At 35.0% G+C, this 21,918-nt stretch overlaps 1 protein-coding gene across 4 annotated transcripts in view; it reads right to left on the bottom strand.

Moving 5' to 3' along the window:
* Positions 1-21,918, bottom strand: part of GRIA2 (glutamate ionotropic receptor AMPA type subunit 2) — a 120,836-nt gene that overhangs the window by 52,199 nt on the left and 46,719 nt on the right. For all 4 annotated transcript variants that reach the window (XM_081077784.1, XM_081077783.1, XM_081077785.1 and 1 more), the window contains exon 3: positions 3,362-3,601. In XM_081077784.1, the coding sequence (XP_080933910.1) occupies positions 3,362-3,601 (240 nt within the window). The remainder of the gene's footprint in view (positions 1-3,361; positions 3,602-21,918) is intronic.

Below are 21,918 nucleotides of genomic sequence, written 5' to 3'. Positions count from 1 at the left end.
AGCCATTTTCATGCTTGGGCTCTATGCTGTTCAAAAGAACATCGATTTATATATTTGGAAATTAAAAATTTCCAATATGTTTACCTGATCTAGACTGTCAGAAAAGTAAACATTATTAAACACTGGGAAAAAAAAAGCCTATAATTTAGGAAGTGGAGGGTTATCACATCAAAAACAGACCAAATCATTTGAAACTGAAGCATGTAGAGATATAAGCTGAGAGATGAAATCATGGAATCCATTTTCAAAAGCATGCATACCGTGGAAAAAAGGAATATAGATACAGTCTCCAATCATGTTAACACTAAAGTAAGAAGGGGTTTCCAAGAGGTGTAAGAAAAATGGCTTAGGAACCAAAGGAAAAACACCAGGTAGCATGATGAATGTATACATTTTTATAAATGTAATATGACAGCAAAGCTATAAAAAATAAAATAAAATAAAAACATTAGATAGCAAAACTACCATTTCCATCAGCCAAGTAAAACACTACATAAAGGTTAAATCTTATGGTAGTATTTTCAGTCTTACACATTTATCTCTGAAAATAGTTTCAGATGACAGGCCAGTGTAATACTCTTCATGTTAAAACACGAGCAGCTATTTGATGAACACTTGAAAATGTATCCATAAGGTCATTTTTGGCTTTAATATATAATTACTTAATATTATAATTACTTTAATGTTCTTCTCTCAACAATGCACTTGAGCTCAACTCAATTTGTATAATTTAATGACTGGATATTATCTCATCACTTCAATTCCATTTAATAATTCTAAAGTATTAATAAAATCATTTTTTAAATGTCACAGGTTCTTTTCATAAGTACATAAATCCATCCATTCTCACCCAATCATTCCCTACAGCTTTCTTTTCTTTACTATCTCTCTTCAAATGCTACAGTTTCTCTTTTTCTAGTTATGTCAGCTGTTGTCTATCTAAATTTTTTCAAAAGTTCAGCTTCACCTAGAGGGCACAGTGAGAGTAAAGTATATCCCTAAAGTAAAAATGTCACCTTCAACCTCGTGAAACAGTAAAGCAGTGAAGAGAATTCATCTTCTGATCCTTCAACTTAGCAAGCAAGGTTCAGGTTTTGATATCATCTCAAAATTAAAATACAGTTACTGAACTCACTACCACTAATTTATTGAATATCAACTCGTCCCAGCATGATCTTAAGTATTACCTCTATAGTTAAGTACCGTACCCCAGCGTACAGGATACTGCCTGGGCATTGCCTTCGTGGGGCTTATAGTCAGATCTTAAATAAAACACATAATGCTTAGCCTTTGTGACTACAACAGTCCTTTGAACATAGTATAAGCTCAACAGCATTTCTTGGATGACAGAATGAACGCCACTAATAATTATAAATTGTGATCAGTACTATGAAGGGAAATAGATTGCTTTGAGAGAGATGTATCAAAGGCATCTCAGTGGAAATGTTATATAAACTGAAACAGGAAGGAGGAGAAATAATTACAGATATGTGCAGATTTGAGGTGAAAGAGTTTGGTGCATCTGAGAAAGTGAAAGTTTAATTAGATGGATTTAGCATAGAGAGTGAGCATGACAGTAGTAATATTGGCAGGGGCCAGATACCGTAAGACCTTAAAGCCATGTTAAGAATTTTTAACTTTATCCTCATTACAGTGAGAAGCCATTGAAGTGTTTTAAGCGAATGAGTGATGTGGTCAGGAAAGCATTTAAAAGCATGCAAACATTCTTGGCTACTTTGTGCAAACAGATTACAAAAAACAAGCGCAAAAATGGAGAGGCAAAGGATTAAACACATGATGGTGGCTTGGTCTGGAGTCATGGCAGTGAAAAAGAAGAGCGTCTAGAGATAAAATATTTTTAGGCAGAAATCACATGAATAGGGTGCAAGGGTGAAAGAAGTATTGAGAATACTCCCAATTTCAGGTTAGTTTTATTAACATAAGAGATACTAAAGGAGTTAGAGAGCAAGAGGAAAGATTATGATTAAACTTGGTTTTCTAAAGCCTTTTTATCACATTAATAAAAAGTATGTTTCAGAATTATCCAGCATATTGGAATCCATATTTACATTAAATGGTTCTGTGTTTTAGTTTTTCATTCTACATGGCAAGAGAAAAGCTCTCAAAGGAGGGGGAAACAAGTTGTTGACACAGCAAATATTTTCATCTTCTGTAGTGCTGACTCATCTTTCCACTGAGAGTTCTCATTCTCAGGACTGGAGGACCAGGCAGAGAATCAGACACCTAGCTTGAACACTCCTGACTCAGGATTGCTGCAGAGGATGCCTATGAACCGATCAATTGAGAACTGACTAACGGCAGGCTCTCTTCTTGTCTGCCCTTGTGGGTCAACAAGGTCGAAGTAGGCTTCTGATTTTCATTTGAACCTTTAAATATTCCAGGAAGTAAGCTGCTGAAGAAGAGTGCTTAGGTACTCTTCCAATACTGGTTCTTAACCCTTTCGGGTTTAGTTAGGGATAATCTTTCTAGAAAAATACATGTATGAACATGTACACAAAATGTTCATACTGTTTTAGGAAGTACACAGACCCACTGAAGCCGGATAATGGACCCAGGAATAGCTAAGACATCTGGGAGTTTACTATCTGTAAGTCAGGCAGATCTGCTAATATTAAAGTTTGCAACAAGAGATATGGGAAACACAAGTATGTACCATTCCCTCCCGAACCCCACCCAAAAACAGCATTTACTATAATGAGCCAAGACTATCCATTTGGCACACTAATCAAAAACTATCATAAACAATTACATAGAATTATGAAAAAAGCATGGGTCTGATACCAGAAGACCTGTGCTCAGCTGTACCACACATGGGTGAATTATGTGCAAGTCCTTTAACTTCTCTGAGAGTCAGTGATCTCATTTTGAAGTAAGGTTAATCATGATTACACCTGCCTGATAATTTTTTTGCATGTGAAAAATAAATAATTATAAATTTCTGTAGAAGCTCTTGTTTATGTATTAATTCAAATTTTACTTAAACCAATTTTCAAGGAAGCTGCTCTACTGACCTTGAAATAATAATATCATCATAGGGTCTTAGCTGCTGATGCCAGAAGGTACCTATTACATTACAATTGAACATTTGGGCATTGGTCCAACACAGTCTATATCTGTAAATTGTGCATTGACCATTTTTTTTCTGTTTTACTCTAAATATGTTCTCCATGTTTTGAATTGCAGTTTTCATTTCCACAGCAACATTAAACCACATAACCTTTGAACTTGAATACAACTGTGGAGCTCTTCAACATCACATACAAATGTCAAATCACATATAAGTGCCAAATGTGAGCATTAAATTAGACACATTATCAAGACATAGGGATATTTCACTTACCTCTGTCACTGTCATAGAGGTATGCAAACTTGTCCCATTGATAGTATTCAATCAAACTAAGAAGTGCTCCTTTGAGGTCAGGTCTCATCTGAATGACAAACGGATGTGTGCCATCTGTTGGAAAGCTGGGAGTAATGAAGGAGACATGGAGTGTTCCACAAAACGACGTGATGGTATTTACAGACTTCTTGTCATAAAATCCAAAAATAGCATAGACTCCTCTTGAAAACTGGGAGCAAACTAGAAGAATAGGGGAAGCAGAAAGCAGAAAGCATTGAAATTGGCAGACTGTCACTTGGATTTGCTTGAAAGTTAATGTCCTTTTATATGAAATACGAAATCATCAACAAATCAAAAGCAATACAGAGTTTATATCAATGATCCATAAATTGTATGAGAAATTATTTACTTAGCACTCTATTTGAGGAATTCAAAGTATTATAAAGCATTAAAATAATAATTATAGATATAAAAGTACTGACATTGTTTAACAAACTATGTAGCTGTAAACATGTTCAGATTGTCCCAGTTAAAAAAAAAAAAAAAAAAAGCAGTGCAAGTAAAAATCATTAGTTAGTTATAAGAGCAAACTGCACTTACCTGGGATTTATACACATTTTTTTTAGAAGGCTTCATTGTGCTAATTATGCTTTTATACTAGAAGGTCCGTGTGCTTATGAAGAGTTCTGCTGGTAACCAAAACTTCTTTAAGAGAAGATGGATGCAAGACTCACATCACCCATAAAGAGACATATCACCTGACGGAAGCCTCTCTCACATTGTGTCACTCAATCAAGTAGTAATTCAGTGAAGTTCAGTACTCCTAATTTTAATCTTTCCCATAGACTACTCCATATACAACATACATTCTATTTCATATACAACAAAGAATATTATCAACATATTTTGGCTTAGGACCATCATCATTTAAAAACTAGCATTTGATTTGAAAATCCTTTTGTCCCCACAATCCCTTATCCTCTAACAATACTTATAGTTCAGTGAATGGCATATGACACTACCCTCTCTCATCCCCTTCCCAACACTCAGACCATCACTTAGTATTACTCGTTCTAACACCTAAAGATACTTAAATGTGGCCCATGTATTTCTATCTCCATTCTAATCATCCTAGTTCACTAGAGCATGTACTTACATTGTGCTTGCCCTGTGCCTGGCATGTTCTGTGGTACACTAACTCATTAATTTCTGATGAAGCCCTTGAGGGTGAACTATTATTATTGCCCAATTACTGATGAGAAAATTGACAAATAGGGAGATTAAGTTATTTATCTAAGGTCACACAGCTAGTAAATGAGAGATGTTGTGTTCAAACCTAAGCAATGTGGATTTGGAGTCCATGTTCTTAACTAATGGATAATACTGCTCTTCTTACTCAGGTTATTGAATACCTACCCAACTTTCCTCCTTCATCCAGTTATGACCCTCTCATTCTATTTTCCACCATACAGTCAGAATAACTTTTTGAAGCACTAATTTGATCATATCTCTCTGAGAAGTAAGGGGTACTTTGCCCAAGACTGTTCTCTTGTAACGCCCTATAGGAACCACGTATGCCATGGACCTTAAGACCACCAATTGAGGCCAACCACATGGCTTTGCCATGAATAGTTGGTATATTTTTTTAATGTCATGGGACATTTTCAATCCAGGAATGGAAATTAGCTCTCCAGAAACATAATCTAAAAACCCAGACCATAATATCAAACATCCTTTTAAATTAATCAACCGCACATAAAGGACAAGATCAATACTATCTTATTTCATTTCCTTCACAAAAAATAGATAGTCCATGAAAAATAGGTTCCATGAGTAAGAACACTGCTAAAATATATACAGATTCTAATAACCAACTCCAGACAATCAATAAGTACTAGGCAATTGTTTTTAGTGACTATTGTATGACTTGAAATGAAAGGAAAGCAAGATTGGCTATTGCTTTGAGTGGTCCTTATTTATCAAATATTCCTATTTTCCTTTACTTCCGTCTTTCTAATATACATTTTCTGGGATTTTTAGATTACATCTGTGTGATGTATCAACTGATGTCTTCTCCTTTATTACGAATCTTTTGTAGAACAGTCTAATATATCTCAGAAAACAACTGAATATATCTCCTTACATTTATTTCATACTTGAACATAAAGATGAGGTCCCTACCTTCTATTCATGTTTATATTTTTGTCTTTCCCTGAGTACAGAAATTGAAAATAATCTTTTATGCATTTGAATATGCTCATTTTTCATATACATGAAAAAGTCCTTTCATTGTTAAAATGCTTCTAAGCAAATTCTGTGATGATTTCTTATTTTATACATGGATCTATGGGCACTCACGTGTATATCTTAAATTATGTTTTTTCAGAAATTGATTATTCCATGTGACATGTCAAATGGGGGAAATTGCTATAAAATTCTCTTTGGGTCTATTTTATTTCATTTCCTTCAGTGTTGGTATGCCATCTAAATAGTATAGAAATATCAGGCAATGTGATTTATTAATGAGACCTCCTCTCATCTTAAGTGAAATAGCTTCTGTGATAGGAACAGCAGCCAGTGTCAAAACAAGGCTCGATAAAGGAGGTCACTATTGAATGCATAGGCAATCTTAGTAAGGAGCCATACCTTTCATTTTCCATTTGTTTTAGACTCTGGAGTGAGTTGTCATGGGGCCTCTTTGTTATTATGACCATCTGGAAACACTTGATTTTGGCCCAACAGCAGGCACCAGCTGTACAAAACTTCATAAGAAATCACAATTCACCTAACTCAGAAGGCCCCCTCCCCTTTTTTTTTCCACAGGCAATTGAGCTAATTTGCCAATAAACATAATTTTATAACAATAGCCTTTCTCTCCTGACTATCCCTGGTCTCTTTCAATACTCTTATCTCTTATCTCTTGATGGTACATACTCAGTTGTCTATTTTTCTGTATTTTTCTAGATATTTCTCTCATAATGTCCCTTTATAACACATATAATTAATAGCCATTTGGTGAAAATTGTTCATGTCCCTCTCTTTACCTTAAGTCAGTCACTGTCCCCAACGTGATAAGAATGCCATTGTGATTTACAACCAAGAATCAATCAGAATGCTGACTTGAGCTAAAGTATTTTGCTTATGCAGTTTGAGTGACCATCTCAAGATGAAAAACTTAGTGTTACACTTCTAATACTCCATCTCCAAAATAGCCAAGAGTGTTTCACATTCTAATGCTGACATTCTACCCAATATAACACAGATACATGATGCTGTTGATACAACACACAAGGACATTAGTTGCACTACTTTGAAATTACTTTTGCTTTGATTAGAAATGAAAGTACTCATTTTGATCTCTACCTGATTCCCAGCCATGCCTCCAAAATGTAAAGCCATTTCCCTAACTTAGACCCATCCTCAAAGGAAGAAAATTTACAATCACTGAGAATATCCAAATAATGTGTCATGAGCTATGGATATAATTCCAGAGACAACTTTCTAAAATGAATTAGACAACACTGGTACCCTATATACAGTCATTCTTTCCCTACATCATTCTGAAAGCAGAGAAAGGAGCAGAAAAGCTCTCAGTTTGACCTTTAGCTTCCTGATCCATATAATTACCCTCTGAGACACAAATTTCTGAAGGATTGTGCTGATTAGTATTAGAATTACTGTTATGTCTTAAGACTCAAAACTGATTGCAAAGTGATATAAATAAAGATGCTCTCACTGAGTTCTACTTTAATATCAACTTTGAGAAACTCAGTAAAGAGGAGTCCTTTTAAAAGACACTTGAGGTCAAACAGCAGAAATGATAATCTCCGGGGAGTAAGTAACTTGCTGAACATTCCACTTTTTATTATAAGTCCAGATGATATCGGCCAATAACAATGCTGATGGTGCATCCAACACACACCTTTGCCTCTGGGATCCTTCTGCTCATTGGTGCTGCTAACGGAGCATACTCGGTACAGTCCGGAGGACCTTGCATGGTTATTTAGTAGAAAGGCCAAAGAAGAACAGAGCATGATTTATTTGTGTTTTACATTTTTTTATACTTATAAATTGCCATTCACTTCAATGAAACAGTACAGGCTGCTTCCTAAGCAGGAATGGAGATAGCCCCGTTGCAACTTGTACAGTCTGGTGAAAGCTGCCCCACCAAACAATCCTGACTTCAAAATATGAACTCCAGGGCCGGCCCGGTGGCTCAGGCGGTTGGAGCTCCATGCTCCTAACTCCGAAGGCTGCCGGTTCGATTCCCACATGGGCCAGTGGACTCTCAACCACAAGGTTGTCAGTTCAACTCCTTGAGTCCCGCAGGGAATGGTGGGCTGCGCCCCCTGCAACTAAGACTGAACACAGCACCTTGAGCTGAGCTGCCGCTGAGCTCCCGGATGGCTCAGTTGGTTGGAGCGCGTCCTCTCAACCACAAGGTTGCTAGTTCGACTCCCACAAGGATGGTGGGCTGTGCCCCCTGCAACTAGCAACTGGCAACTGAACCTGGAGCTGAGCTGCGCCCTCCACAACTAAGATTGAAAGGACAACAACTTGACTTGGAAAAAAAAAGTCCTGGAAATACACACTGTTCCCCAATAAAGTCCTCTTCCCGTTCCCCAATAAAAAAATCTTGTTTTAAAAAAATATGAACACCAGAGGAAATCTCTCTCATCGGTACACTTCTGACATTAACCCCTTGTAAACTTTGACTTTGATTTTACTATTGAAATTTACCTGTCATTTCTCAGTAACAACCTACTGGTCACTATCCAGTAGTACTTTTTTTTTTTTATCAGATAGAACTTTCCTTGCTTCTCTGAATTTATTAATCAAAAACGTGCTCCGTGAAATTCTCTCTCTCTTTCTCTCTCTCTCTATTGATACTATTTTTTCTCTTTTTCAATTCTTTCTCTGCATTGCTGACAAGTAAAATCATATCATTCTGGTACTTTTCCTTTCCCTCTAATCACTTTTCACATTATTATTGTTATTATTATTATTATTTATATGTTAAACTAAAAAGACATTCTCCAAGAATTTGTCTTACAATTGTTTTATCTTCTCTTTTTACATTCTATCTCTTAGTGGTCTCATCCCTTTTAACATGGTCAAATTCAACTTTTCATGTACGTTTCCTAAAACTTCATCATCACCTCGTTGCCTCCACTTACCTATTTTTACTTAAGAAATATGTATTGTAAATATACGATGGTGCAAGCATAGTGTTAGGTTTAGAAAGTGCCACAACAAATGGGACAGAGTCAATTCTTAGCTGGAGTTGATAGATCCAGTCTCTTACCCTCCAGTGTCACCCATTGGAAAACAACTAATTTCATATCATTCCAACTAATTCCATAAAAACAAGGAGAGAAAACAATGAAAATCTTATCCTACAAGGCCTGTCTTTGTGTTGATTTGTTTCCTTTTTCTCATGGCATCATAACTCTTGCAATCATTGATTTTCCGTATTTTTTCAGAATAATTAATTTATTATTTTTCCTTGTCCTGTTCATGCTATCTATAACCCTCTCCACTTTATTCTACTTCATTCATTCCACATTAACTAAGTATTTTGGGGAACTTACTACGTACTGTTCTAGGTATTGAGGAGACATCATTAAGAGTGACGGGTGAGGTCCCTACTTATATGAAGCTTGTATAACATTCTTAAATGCTCCTTGCATCTGCACCTTTGCTTACTTTCTCCTTGGTTCTGCTTAGCTCAACTATCCCCCCACCTCCTCTCTCCCCCTCCTTCAGTTCATACTCTTGTTATATCACTAGTCTTCCCAAAGCATACCACTTAAAAGGCATTCTCCAAAGATCTGTCTTCCAATTGTTTTTCTTCTTTTTTTACACTCCATCCTTGATATTGCATCCCTTTTCACAAGGTCAAATTCAAATTTTGGGCAAATGTTTCCCAAACCTAACCATCACTTCAGTTGTTTCCCTTTGTTTCTTTAGTGAGAAAATATACCATAAATATACTGTATGTAATTATGCAGCAAATATACTCTATATACTCTGTATACATAGTACAAATATATACTGTAAATATACCACTCATGATTCATTTTTAAATCATTTATTTTCATGATTATTTCATATAATTTCCTTGCTAGCAGAGTTTTTTAATTAAAACGTTTAATTCTTTCAAGGCTTAAACTATGAGTTTTCTAGAATAAAAAAGAAAAAATTACATAAAATACCGTTTTGCTTTGTCTAAAAGCCTATAACCTTAATTCAGCTATTAAATACCACTGAAAAATTATTATTCTGTATCCAATAATCTTGGGGTTCTGATCTCAGATGCAGCAGTTGTAGAAGCTAAACGTGAGAACAACCTGGGATTGAATCCTGGCTTTATTATTATTTAGTTGGAATTGGTTGGGCAAGTTACTTTATGTTACTCTGTATGTTTCGTCGTGTGTAAAGAGGATAATAATACCACCTACCTACTTCGCTATGAATAAATAAGCTGAAACAGTGCTGGCAACTAGTAAGCCCCATTGAAGTCGCTCATGGCCTCCCTACTTATATTCCTTGTTCTAATCCATCTTGATATTAACTATTTATTAATCATGCATCAGGATTTTACCCATCTTTTTAAAAATTCACCAATTCTGTGAGACAAGCGTTCATATGTTAAAATTAAACCCATCTTTTCAGAATGTGAGAATCACTGCTGACTTCTCCCCTTTCTTTATTGCCAGCACACAAATTGTCACCCAATATGGCCCATTTGACCTCTCAAATCTGTACTCTCCAGCTCTGCTGACATTGCCTTAATATGGTCCTTAAATATTTATTGACTAGATTGCTGCAACAGCCTCCCAAATAACCCTCTTTATAATAAATCTCTTTCTTATCATGGCAGATGTAACCCTCCTGGTTAAAATTGTCAATGTCTTCCCATTGCTCAGAGAATATAATATACATTGCAGTGCTCAGGTGTCAGCTACTCACTGTGGTCTGAGTTACATACTTCTCCTGTATGTGATCCTAAAGCAATCTGCATGTCTGCGTATTAGCCTGAGTTATGTCTATCTTTTTCCTCTCTGAGCTAATTGAATGCAGAGAATGAAGTACTGTTTATCTCTAAATGCATAACCTATCACATACTTGGCACACAGCAGACACTTGATAAATATCAAGTAATAAAATACCAATTCTTCCATGAAGGGTGTCCTGCTCACTATCAACTGAATATTATTTCCCTGATTATGAACCCTGTAAGCACTCTGTCTTTACCTCCCTCATGGCCTGAAGTTCAATATGTTTGAGTGTGTGTGTGTGCGCGCGTGTGTGTTTGTCGGGGGTTGTGACCGCCTTGAGAGCAGGAGTCAGTGTGAGAAGAGCATAAGAACACCTGAATTGGAAGTCCAGCTCTATCCTTCCCTGGCCATCTGGTAGAAGAGTCATTAAACCTGAGTCTCAGTTTCCTAATCTATCGAATGTCATTTATTACTATCCTGCCTACTTTAGAGGCATACTGTAAGTTTACATTAGAAAATATATAGAAAAGTACTAGGGAAAATATAAATCATTAAATAGATGTGTTAATGACAACAAATCCAATGATGATAATTTTTGTATTCTCTTCAATACCCAATTCAGGATTTCTTCATAAGTATACGAGTATTATTAAATATTTGTTGAATGAATACATTATGTGAACCAATTGGATGACAAAGATATGAAACAGGTTCTTGTGATAAAATTTTCTTTTTTCCGATACTGGAGTATTTCTGCAATCATGTCACAATAGTATTTTCTTCCTTCACTATCATAGCAAAATACATAGCGTTAGTTGAACATTACCTGTGAAATTTAGTCTATCTATTCTCATAATAGGGAAAAGAAAAACACAATCATTACTACAAGGGGACAGTCTTTGGAATGTTTGTGAAATTTTATTATTTTTAAGCTTTCAAAATGTATTTTATATGGGCAGAAATTGTACCAAGAGAGGTGAGTTACTGAGCTAAAACAATACACAGAGCAAGATACAGTTGGAAACCTAAATGAACCTTTTTGTCCTGGACATACGTCCAATAACACATTTTGTAATTGAAAATCTCCTCAGGTATTCTCACCATCTCAAATGTCTTATTTCACTAATTCAATGGAATCATTCAGCCTGAAAATTTATAAGCCACATTTATTCCCTTAAAAATGTAATTGTAACATGTGGTACATGTAACATTTGGTTTCCATATGAAAACTTGGGAGAATGCTAAAAATGGAACTGTAATTCTTTTATTCTTGTAATATTTAGGTAACTACAATATGCTGTTCTCATAATGAAATGGAGTAAAACTATCTACTTTCCATTAATGGGATTATTTTAAATTTCTCATATTTACAGGGGCACCTTCTTTTCCTATCATTTGACAGGAAGGATTTCCCACTCAGGAGCCTACCCTACCTTTGCTCTGTCCACTTATGTTCCTCAGTGCCCAGCACAGTTCATAACATAGACACTCAGTTTATAGCTATTGAATGAAACACTAAATGATTCAAAAAAATTGTGAAGAATAATAAACATTCACCACAATGACATTCTCTATAAATTGCCTCACTGATGATTTTGCCTATAGCCCTGCCACAAATCTTTACTATGATAAATTACTTCTCCTTTGCATAAATTTTGATCCCATTTTTCATACAAATATTAAATGTGATGCGTCATCACTCAGTAGAAGACTATGAAGTTATAGTAATACATTTTTCTTTCCCTCTTACAAACATTTATCCTTCCTGACTTTCGCGTTATGTTTGCTGAGTGAGGTGAAATGTCTTAAGTTTACTACTGTTGCCCATATTATATGCAGCTTTAAAAAAATCTATAACATTTATTCTGGCTTCATTCATCATCTGGGAGAGCCAGCAATAGTAGGACTGGCAGTAATGGGCAATAACTCTCGTGAATTTTAATGATGGGTTCTGGACACATAAATGAAAGAGAATTACCTCCGTTTACACAAGATGCTATTCACAAAAGATAGTCCCATTCTTCATCCCTTGGACATGTATTTCTTCCTCATGAATACGCCTAGTTCTACCCTCTGCAAATTCTTGCTTGACTTGCATGCTGTGTGTGAGTTCTGGGCACGGCATTCCCTGATGCGATTTGAATGTTGTGGATAAAGAGCGCCCAGCTGAATGTCTGGAGGCCTGGTGTCTAATCCTGGTTATGACACCAGCCAACTGTGTGCTTCTGGCAAACTGCAGTTTTCAAATGTCTCAGTGCCCTCAGAGGTCCTATAGAGCTCAAACTTGGGCCTGCATGGGCCAAATAGCAAAGACAGAAATTATACAAAATGCCAGGTAGTGAATATTCATTATTCATCATATTCTTACTCATGTAAAATGAGTTTATAATATACAGTAAATTTTCACAAAGTAAATTCTACCATTCTCTTCATGTTTTAGTAGTCTTGCTTGCTTTTTGTTCTTTTTATATTTCTTCTCATTCCCACTCGTCCTATTTCCTCCTTCACTTATTTTACTGTTCTATTTCATCTTTATCTCCACCTTCAGCCTACCAGGGATATCCTCAACTTCACAGCTACTGTTAGTCTCGATGCCTAAAGAAATGTCTAATCTTTTATCTGATTGTAATTAGGATGTACAAAATTGAAGAACTGTGTTACTACCAAATAGGGATCTGATGCTATTTCAGCACAAATAAACATTTTAGCTTTTGTAATGAAAGCTACTTCAAAAAATAATTTAAACATTAAAAAGTATCTAGAAGATTTTTATTTAAAACATATATTTTTAAGTCACATACGGAAAAAAAAAAAGACAGCTGGATTGCCTTGCTTGTCTGGAAGCTTTCTGGTTAGATCTGCTAACCCTCTTCCCTGTGAATAACTGTTTCTGAAGCTATCACAGGACTTGCTTATCCCAAAGGTTGGTGAGAGGATTTCTACTTACAGGCCTCAGGACTTATATGTTAACTCATAGAAGTTTGTTAAAATAGGAAAAACATTCAATATTACAACACACAATTATATAAATATACTAAGAAATGCACTGAATCATTAGCATACATCCCTAAATTGCTGAATAACTAGAGGGATTAACTTGCACATGAGGGACTCTCTCACACTTGATGCCTGGTTCCTGGTAAAGTTATGAGCTAATGTTTGGTAATGGAGCGTGGCACTTTGCTCTAAAGTTTTCCAAAGGTTTTGTCTGCTCATTGTCACACTCCATTCAATAAGAAAAGCAGGGATAAAGTTAATGATGTGAAAAGACTTCCCTCAAGAAAGGATTAGTAACTTACTTTTTGGCCCTGGCATTTATCTTAACATAAATAAAATGTTTATAACTAAAAAATAACGGGAATAAAGTCTAATACAAATTTAAACAGCGTATTCATTAGAAGGCTACAAGGTGTGACAATTAAGTTTGTGGCCTTGTTACAGCAATGTTGCTAAACTTTTTTGATATCAGAGGGATAATTTATTATGTATTTGTACCAACTGGACAAACAGTTAACCAAGTTTACTATTTGGAAATGCTGAAAAGGCTGCGTGAAAAGTTGAACGACCTGAACTTTTCACCAACAATTCATGGCTCTTGCATCACAACAATGCACCAGCTCACATGGCACTGTCTGTGAGGGAGTTTTTAGCCAGTAAACAAATAACTGTATTGGAACACCCTCCCTGCTCACCTGATCTGGCCCCCAATGACTTCTTTCGTTACCTGAAGATGAAGGAAATATTGAAAGGAAGACATTTTGATGACATTCAGAACATCAAGAGTAATACGATGACAGTTCTGATGGCCATTCCAGAAAAAGAGTTCCAAAATTGCTTTGAAGGGTGGACTAGGTGCTGTTGTCAGTGCATATCTTCCCAAAGGGAGCACTTCAAGAGTGACCATAGTGATATTCAGCAATGAAGTATGTAGCACTTTTTGTAGCATGAGTTCTCAAACTTAATTGTCCGACATCGTATAATTTCCCTTCGCCGTCTACTCTTCTCATAGACAATCCCTGACAACAACCATTTGGCACAGTGTTTCCACACAGTTCTAGTTAGAGTTTATTTTGTTTGCTTCCTTTTTCATTACATTTTTGATTATTGAGACCATAGGACAATTGTCCTGTGACTTGCTTTGACACATGACAAAGAAATTACCATGTGGGTACAGACTTAGTTCATTCTTTTAAACTACTGCCTGGTGTTCCCTGGTCAGGATATATCATTATTTCATTACCATTTACTGTCTGAGATATTTTAATTGTCATGAATTTTGTTACTACCAACAAGACTGTAGCAAACTCGTCAATACTTTCATCTTTTGCACTTGTGCTACTATCTCTGCAGGACAGATTATTAAGAGCGGGATTGGTTGGTTGGATATTGTTTTGGATAAAACGTTAATGATGCTATCAAATTATCACCCAAATGCAATGTACCGATTCACATTCCCATTAACAGAATAAGATAATTTCTCTTTTTTTTGGTGTTCTTCACCAGAAGTGGATATTTCTCAACTTTACTAATTTAACATGTGAAAATATCATTTCATTGTTGTTTTAGCAATGACAGCTTACATTTTGTACACTTGGCTTTTTCGCTTATTAACTCTTTTAAAACTAATTATATCTAGATGGGTCCTAATATCCACATTTTACAGATGAATAAAACTTGAAAACAAGAGATTTTCTAGGATCATGCTAGAAAATAAAGGAGTGTGTGTCAAACTCAGGTAGCTTGACTTCACAGATTGTTCTTTTAGCCATTGTACTATAGTTCTTATGGGTAAACAGGAAAACTTGGATATCCACCATTATTCGTAAAAACATCCGTTTTTACCTTTTCCTCTTTTAATGGTTTATTTCTATACTTTGCATATTTTTCTGTTACCATTTAAGTTTTGATATATTTAATCACATGGAAAGCTCACACCTTTCTTTTGTCTTTTACTTTGTTTATAATGACATTTTTAACCAAATTATCAATCTTTTCTTGATGACTCCTAGGTTTTGTGTCTTGCACAATAAGAATTTCCCATCCTAAGAATTTCAAAAGATTATTTTATGTTTTGTTTCATAATTATCCTTTTTAAAATTCTCCTCATATTAATATTTAGATTTTATAGAAAGTAGAAATCTAACTTTGTTTCCGCCTATTCAATTTTCCAAACCCTTTAATTTATTAATTTCCACTTGATTTTAAATGTCACCTTTATTATATGCTAAATTTCTATTTGTGCCTGGGTCTCTTTCTAAAGAAGAAATAACCATTGCTTTTAGTGTCCTTTTGCAAAGCTTTTCTACCTATAGATTTACCCTTTTATCTTTCAAATTTTGTTTAGGATTGGATTGAAATACAAATTAATTGGCCGAGATTAACATTTACAACATTAACTTGCTATCCCATCTGTATTAGCTCAGAACTGTTTTCTGATTTCCAGTAAAGTTGTACACTTTTATTCATACCTAGCACACTTATTAGTTTTTCCCTAGATCTTTGTGGCTTTATTACTGCTGTTGTCAGACATATTTTTTTTCCTTTATGCTTTCTAATTTAGGGATTGCTCGTAACTAGAAAGGCTACTGACTTTCAAACAATATTTTTATATCCGGTGATCTTACTAAATTCTCTTATCATTCATGTGAGCTTCTGGGTTGATTCTCTTGGATTTTCCTATGTGGAAAAGCCATTATTTTTGTATAAATTTTACTCAGCTCACCTTTGGGCCATGCGCATGCCTTTGGAAATCATTTCTCCTTAGTTTTGTAAATTGAAAAGTATACCATTAATCTGCTTTCCATGCAATAAAAATTAAGTGAGAATTTGAATGAATATCTGGTACATTTCATTAATGTATATAAGTAAACTCCTTTTTACAGTCCATAGTTCTTCTTTCTCAGAATATACTGCTTTTAAAAAGCCCATATATTATATGAATAATTGTTTCAACTTTCTACTTTACTATGTAGTCCATAGAGAATGAAAACAATAGTAGAAAACATAATGCAAGTAACATAACATCAATATTTGACCATTATTAATATGGCTCTATAATTACTCATACCCTGTTCCCAGCATACCATAGAATAGATGCAACAAAAGCAAATGAAAAAATAATTAGTCAAGCAATAATTCTCCATTAGTAAAGGACAAAAGATTGAGCAAAACTATTCAGAGGGATAAAAAGAAGCAGACAATAAATGAATAGCTAAAAAGGATGTATTTGGGAAAGAAAGCACAAAAGCTCAGTGTAGATTAGTATTGCAATAACTATTTAATTTCTATGAAAGAAAAAGCAGGAGAAAAATGAAACGAATAGATGGTAGCTAATTGCAGAAAAACATTAATATTGTATATATCTTGTGCTTACACTGTAAGTTATTTCAGCTGCCTGTGATTACTGAAAATAGGCACATATGAATCATTTAAAGCCATCATTTCAAGCATATCTAAGTGAATGGATGTCTTGTTCTGGAGAAAACATGTAATTTTGCATAAAATCTCAGAGAACATTGAAGATTTGGCAATTTAAAGATTGTTAAATTAAATGCAAATGGCAAAAACATAAAGCAAAAGCACAAATTTCTACTGTTTGTGCTTTTTGTTGCCAGCCTAAAGTACTGTTTGGTTGCCAGCCTTTTTTTATAGCCACTAGATAATTGCCACATCCCTAATAGATTATGTTGTGAAAATAAACCAACCGAGGAGGACCAGAACGCCTAAAATCATTTCTCAATGAAGCAAAAAATACGTTCTTATTTCAAACATTTTCAAGAATAGAGTTACACTGTAGGGTTTCCAGGAGGGAATTCTCGCCCATTCTCAGGAATTTTTTTTGCTTTCCTGTTCCCGAATCCTGAGATATAAACTATTCTGTTCTCCATAAAGAATTGTTTCCATAAAGTGACGGTCAATACTACCCGGATTCAAGGAGCCAATTTTTCCAATTTCCTGACCAACTTTTCTTGGGATTTCTCAGGAAAGTAAAAAAAAAAAAAAATCCTGAGAATAGGCAGTAATTCCCTACTGGAAAACATAGTTACAGGGTAACTTCAATTAGGATGACGTAGATTATTCATCAATGGGAAGTGAGTCTTAGCACCAAAATGATAAGCTAAGGCACAGTTTCTGAACCAACACAAACACAAAATTATTGGCCTCTTCCTGTGAAATTGTCCCTTCTGGGGTTAGACGGAAGAAAACAATGATGTAACCAGTGAACGAGGGAGTTTTATAAGTGTGAATCTTACAGAGTGTCTAAGACAAGATGAACAATAATGAAGAGAGAAAATTATATATGTGCATCTGTAAGTGCAACTTACTTTTACCCAATATATTTCATGTCCTCAACGAATTATTAAGCAGCATTGGACCAAATAAAATCATATACTAATTTGATAGGAATTGCCAAATTATTTTTGAAATTATATAGTATTTTTCATAAGACGAAATTTCCCTTAGAGCAAATTGGTGTGCTGAATTATGTGCTATTGTTGTGTCATTGTATAACCAGTATCTACACTTACACTGAACAGTTAAAAAAATAAAAAAATAAAAAAATAAAGCCTTATAAGTAAGTACAGTGATATTGATCTCTACGTGGCCATCGTTCCTTGGATTAATAACTATCAATTAATAAAACATTGTGTGATTATGTGCCGGGAACTTTTCTTAGTGCTTACATATATCAAGTCATTTAACACTCCCAACAACTGACATACAGATAGGTCTCCCAGGTCTACACAACTAATGTGGATTTACCATCTGAACCCAGACATTTTGGCAGCAACTAGAAAATAACACACAAAAAAAGCCTGCAAAACATACTACAATAGATATAAAAAATGAATTCCAGTGTAGAGATAAATATGCTACATCAAACAGCTATTGGGGAAAAATAATTTCTCCAGCCTTTTATTTAAAGTTATTTTCTAGTACATATTCTTAACGTATGGACTGTGTGTGTGTGCACACTCACATGCTGCCCTATGAATCCAAATAGGTTGAAAACAACCCAATATAAAATTAAGAATGACGAGAACAGACAATTTATCTAAAAAGGGACACAGGGGGCTTATACAAAAATTTTAAAATGCTCAACCACACTGAAAATCAGGAATATTGTGTAATATTGCATAATATTAAAAAAATAAACTATATACTCTTAAGAATAAACATATGAGTGGTATAAATATGAAACGTATAGTAATGATAAACATTGCACTTCAGATAAAAGCTACATTGAGGACATACAATAGTGGAGGGGTCTCAGGAATTTCAACCTTATTGTTAATACTTTATTTCTTAAGCTGGGTGCTATCTATAACGATGTTTGCCATAATATGCTGTATAACTTTTGGTAGGTCTGATATATGTAGTAATATTATTTAAATAATAATGGATGCTTTGGAGATCAGGGCATATAAAAATTATGGATACAGTCACAAAGGAGCAGATGAAGAACAGAAAACACATTGTATGAAGTGTAAATCCACTAACGTCTAAGTAGAAGAAGTTTAATTTCATTTGGACTGTCCTAATTAGTGCTTTCCCCCCCCATTCTCAATAAAGAAACTAGCAAACTACGTTAAGAAATAAATGCTGACTACTTAATTACATGCACTAGCTGGCCCAGTTCTCCTTTTCATGCAACATCAACTTCTCTTAAACTTGCTCTTCAGAATTATGCATTATGTCTTGTCAGGTGACTTCTAGGTCACTGCATTTGCAAATGGTTAACATGATAAATGTCAAGGTTCTTTTCTATTAGCGGAATCTGAGGTCAACTCTTCTCTAGAAATCTCCATGTTTTCTGCTAAATATAAATTTGTTATATTGATGCCACAGTATTAAAAACTCTCCAGCATCATCCATGAATGGGTGTTAATAACAAAATTTAGGTCATCAATGATTAATTAATGATTCTAAACTTTCACCTTTGGAAAAGGATTTCATATCTATTATCTCTTTGATCTTATAATAGAATCAGAGGATAATAGAACAAATATTATTATCTCTACTTGGGTGATTTTCTATTTAAATATACTGGTAAGAGTGTCGTAATTTACTTCAGAAAGAATACTAATTTCCAGTAACTTTTAAAATTAAAAGGTTAAAACTGAAAAAGCTGAGTGTGAATTAACTTAGATATGTGAAACAAAAGTCACCAAATTAGGAAATAGTAGAATTCAGTAAAAAAAACTTAAAGATACTAGAAACTCTTATTTCTACATACAATCAAACTGGCAAAGATGTAATAGACATATCTCCTGCTCAAATAATGCCAATGATTCAGATGGATTTTTGACCAAATAAATTATTTTTGCTTATTAGGAGTTTATTTAATTCAATTAAGCTAAATAGATATTAATACGTTGATAATTTCTATGTTATAAATAATTTAGATAATAGCACGTTAATCATTCCAATTTTCTTTGTGGGTATTTGTCACATTCAATATGGGCCTAACATTTCAGGCCTCAGATAATTCAGCAAGGAAATTTGCCTGTGCTCCTGGAAATACACAACACGGTTTCTTCTCTCAGCAAAGACATCTCACTGGTCTGCAAAGTCTGACAAGCCCAAACTTTATGTTGCCATCACCACTATATTGTACTGAAACACAATTAATCAATACAGCATTCTCTGTGAGTGGCTCTTACAATAACTAGCAAGAGATTCTGGGACCTAAGAGAACTTTAATATGTGGTATATAGGAAGTCTACACTGTAGATGTTTCGATGATCTAAACACCCACTGCTCACCATAAAAAAATTTAAAAAAATGTCTAAATATTTTTTAAAACACTGGTTTTTCTAAACTATTTCTCTAACCTATATTTCAGGTTGTAAAAAGGAGCACCTTAAATGTATACTATAAGCAAATTGCATGTAAGTGAATAAAGTTGTTGACCCAGTCTGTTTCAATATCTTTTTGTGAATTCGGTGCATTCTCTTTCGAGTTGTAGCTCATACATATTTTTCTGTTCCTAGGACAATGATAGTGTTGATAAATATTGCGTAGAAAAAAAAGTGAGTGTTGTTCTGACACAGGCATATACAAGAATGTTAGTTGCGATACCTTATTTGGGATTTTTATTTTTTAAAAATTAAGTAATGTATTTCAGTAATATATTTCAGTGTATTACTGAATTCTGTATTTCCATAATAAATTTTCTGTCTAAAGCAAAGCCTACCCCCAAAACAAAATTACTGCTACTAAGGTGGCTCAGAATAAAGCCACATCTTTCTCCTCCTCCTGAATCTAAAGCGCAAACCACGGACACCTATTTTGTGCCCCTCTGCCTCATTTCTGTTCATCTCAACCCCATGTCATCCTTGCATCAACTTCCATCAGGCCTTGAAAAATCTCTTTATTGCCTTCATTATTAATTTTTCCCTAAATTCTATTGCCAAGTCCTTATAATTCCTCAAAACTGTCTTACCTGTAGATACTCTTTTTCTAGAGTCTGCCTTTAAAATGACCTAGTCCTTAGTGCTTAATAGAAAAAGATGCCTATTGATATAGGAAGTATGATGACTTATTATCCTCATGCCCCACCGTAAGTCACATCTCCCAGCATCCAGAATCTTTATTGCCTTCCAACTGAGGACTTGGCCAGTCGATTAGCTAATCTCACCAAGATGACATCAGCACATGTGATGCAAGCAGAGGTTTGATAAGTACTTTTGCATTAAGGCTCGCCTTCTAGACCACTGCCCTGTCATTGAGAAGTCCAAGCTTGCTTCCTTGAAGTTTAAAGACGGTATGAGAGAGACTCTGACATTTCAACCATCCTAGTAGAGTCAGAACTGACTCACCCTCTAGCCGAATGTACTCACGTGGATAAACCCAAGCAAGACGAGCAAGAGAACCTCCCAGCCAATCTACAGACTTACAGGTGGAAAACTGGTTGTCTTTTTTGAGCTAAGTTTTGGGGTAATGTATTATGTAGCCACTGAAACAGAAATTGATTTGGGACCTGCGTAATGGACAGGATCTAGAAAATCAGCAAGGAGACTATTAGTGAAGCTTGGAGGGGAATGCTAAATAGTGAACAGAGCCCCCAAAGCCACAAGAAAATGGCTATTGGACACAAACGATAGACATCCGTGTGTTCTGTTGGTGAAAGCACAGGCAAAGCTATTACCTGAAAACACTGTGCCAAATAAACTTGTAAGTCTGGCTGAGAACGTTTCAGGACAAAATGCTGAAAATGTCCCTTTGCATCTTTTAGTTGCTTGTAAGGACAGAGATCAACTGAAGAGAGACCTGTTCAATTTGCAAGTGGAATTTAAAGGAAGTACAGAAAGACCAGGACTTGCTGGATTTCTAAATGTAAGACTCTGACTTGATGAAAGGAGTAACTAGTTTAGTGCTCGATAATTTATGTTTGATGTCTGAGTTTATTATGTATCACTATTTGATATCGATCCACCATTTATCCTCCCTGTGCCTCTCTGATTCCTTATTTGTAAATAACATTGGCTACATCACAAAGGTATTAGGAAACCTAAGTACATAAAATAACAAAAAGCTATTTCAAAAAAGTTT

This window comes from Rhinolophus hipposideros (genome assembly GCF_964194185.1).
Source record: "Rhinolophus hipposideros genome assembly, chromosome: 16".
In the NCBI taxonomy this organism is placed as follows: domain Eukaryota; kingdom Metazoa; phylum Chordata; class Mammalia; order Chiroptera; family Rhinolophidae; genus Rhinolophus; species Rhinolophus hipposideros.
The sequence above is the reverse complement of the archived record's forward strand: the minus strand, read 5'-3'. Positions and strand labels throughout refer to the sequence as shown.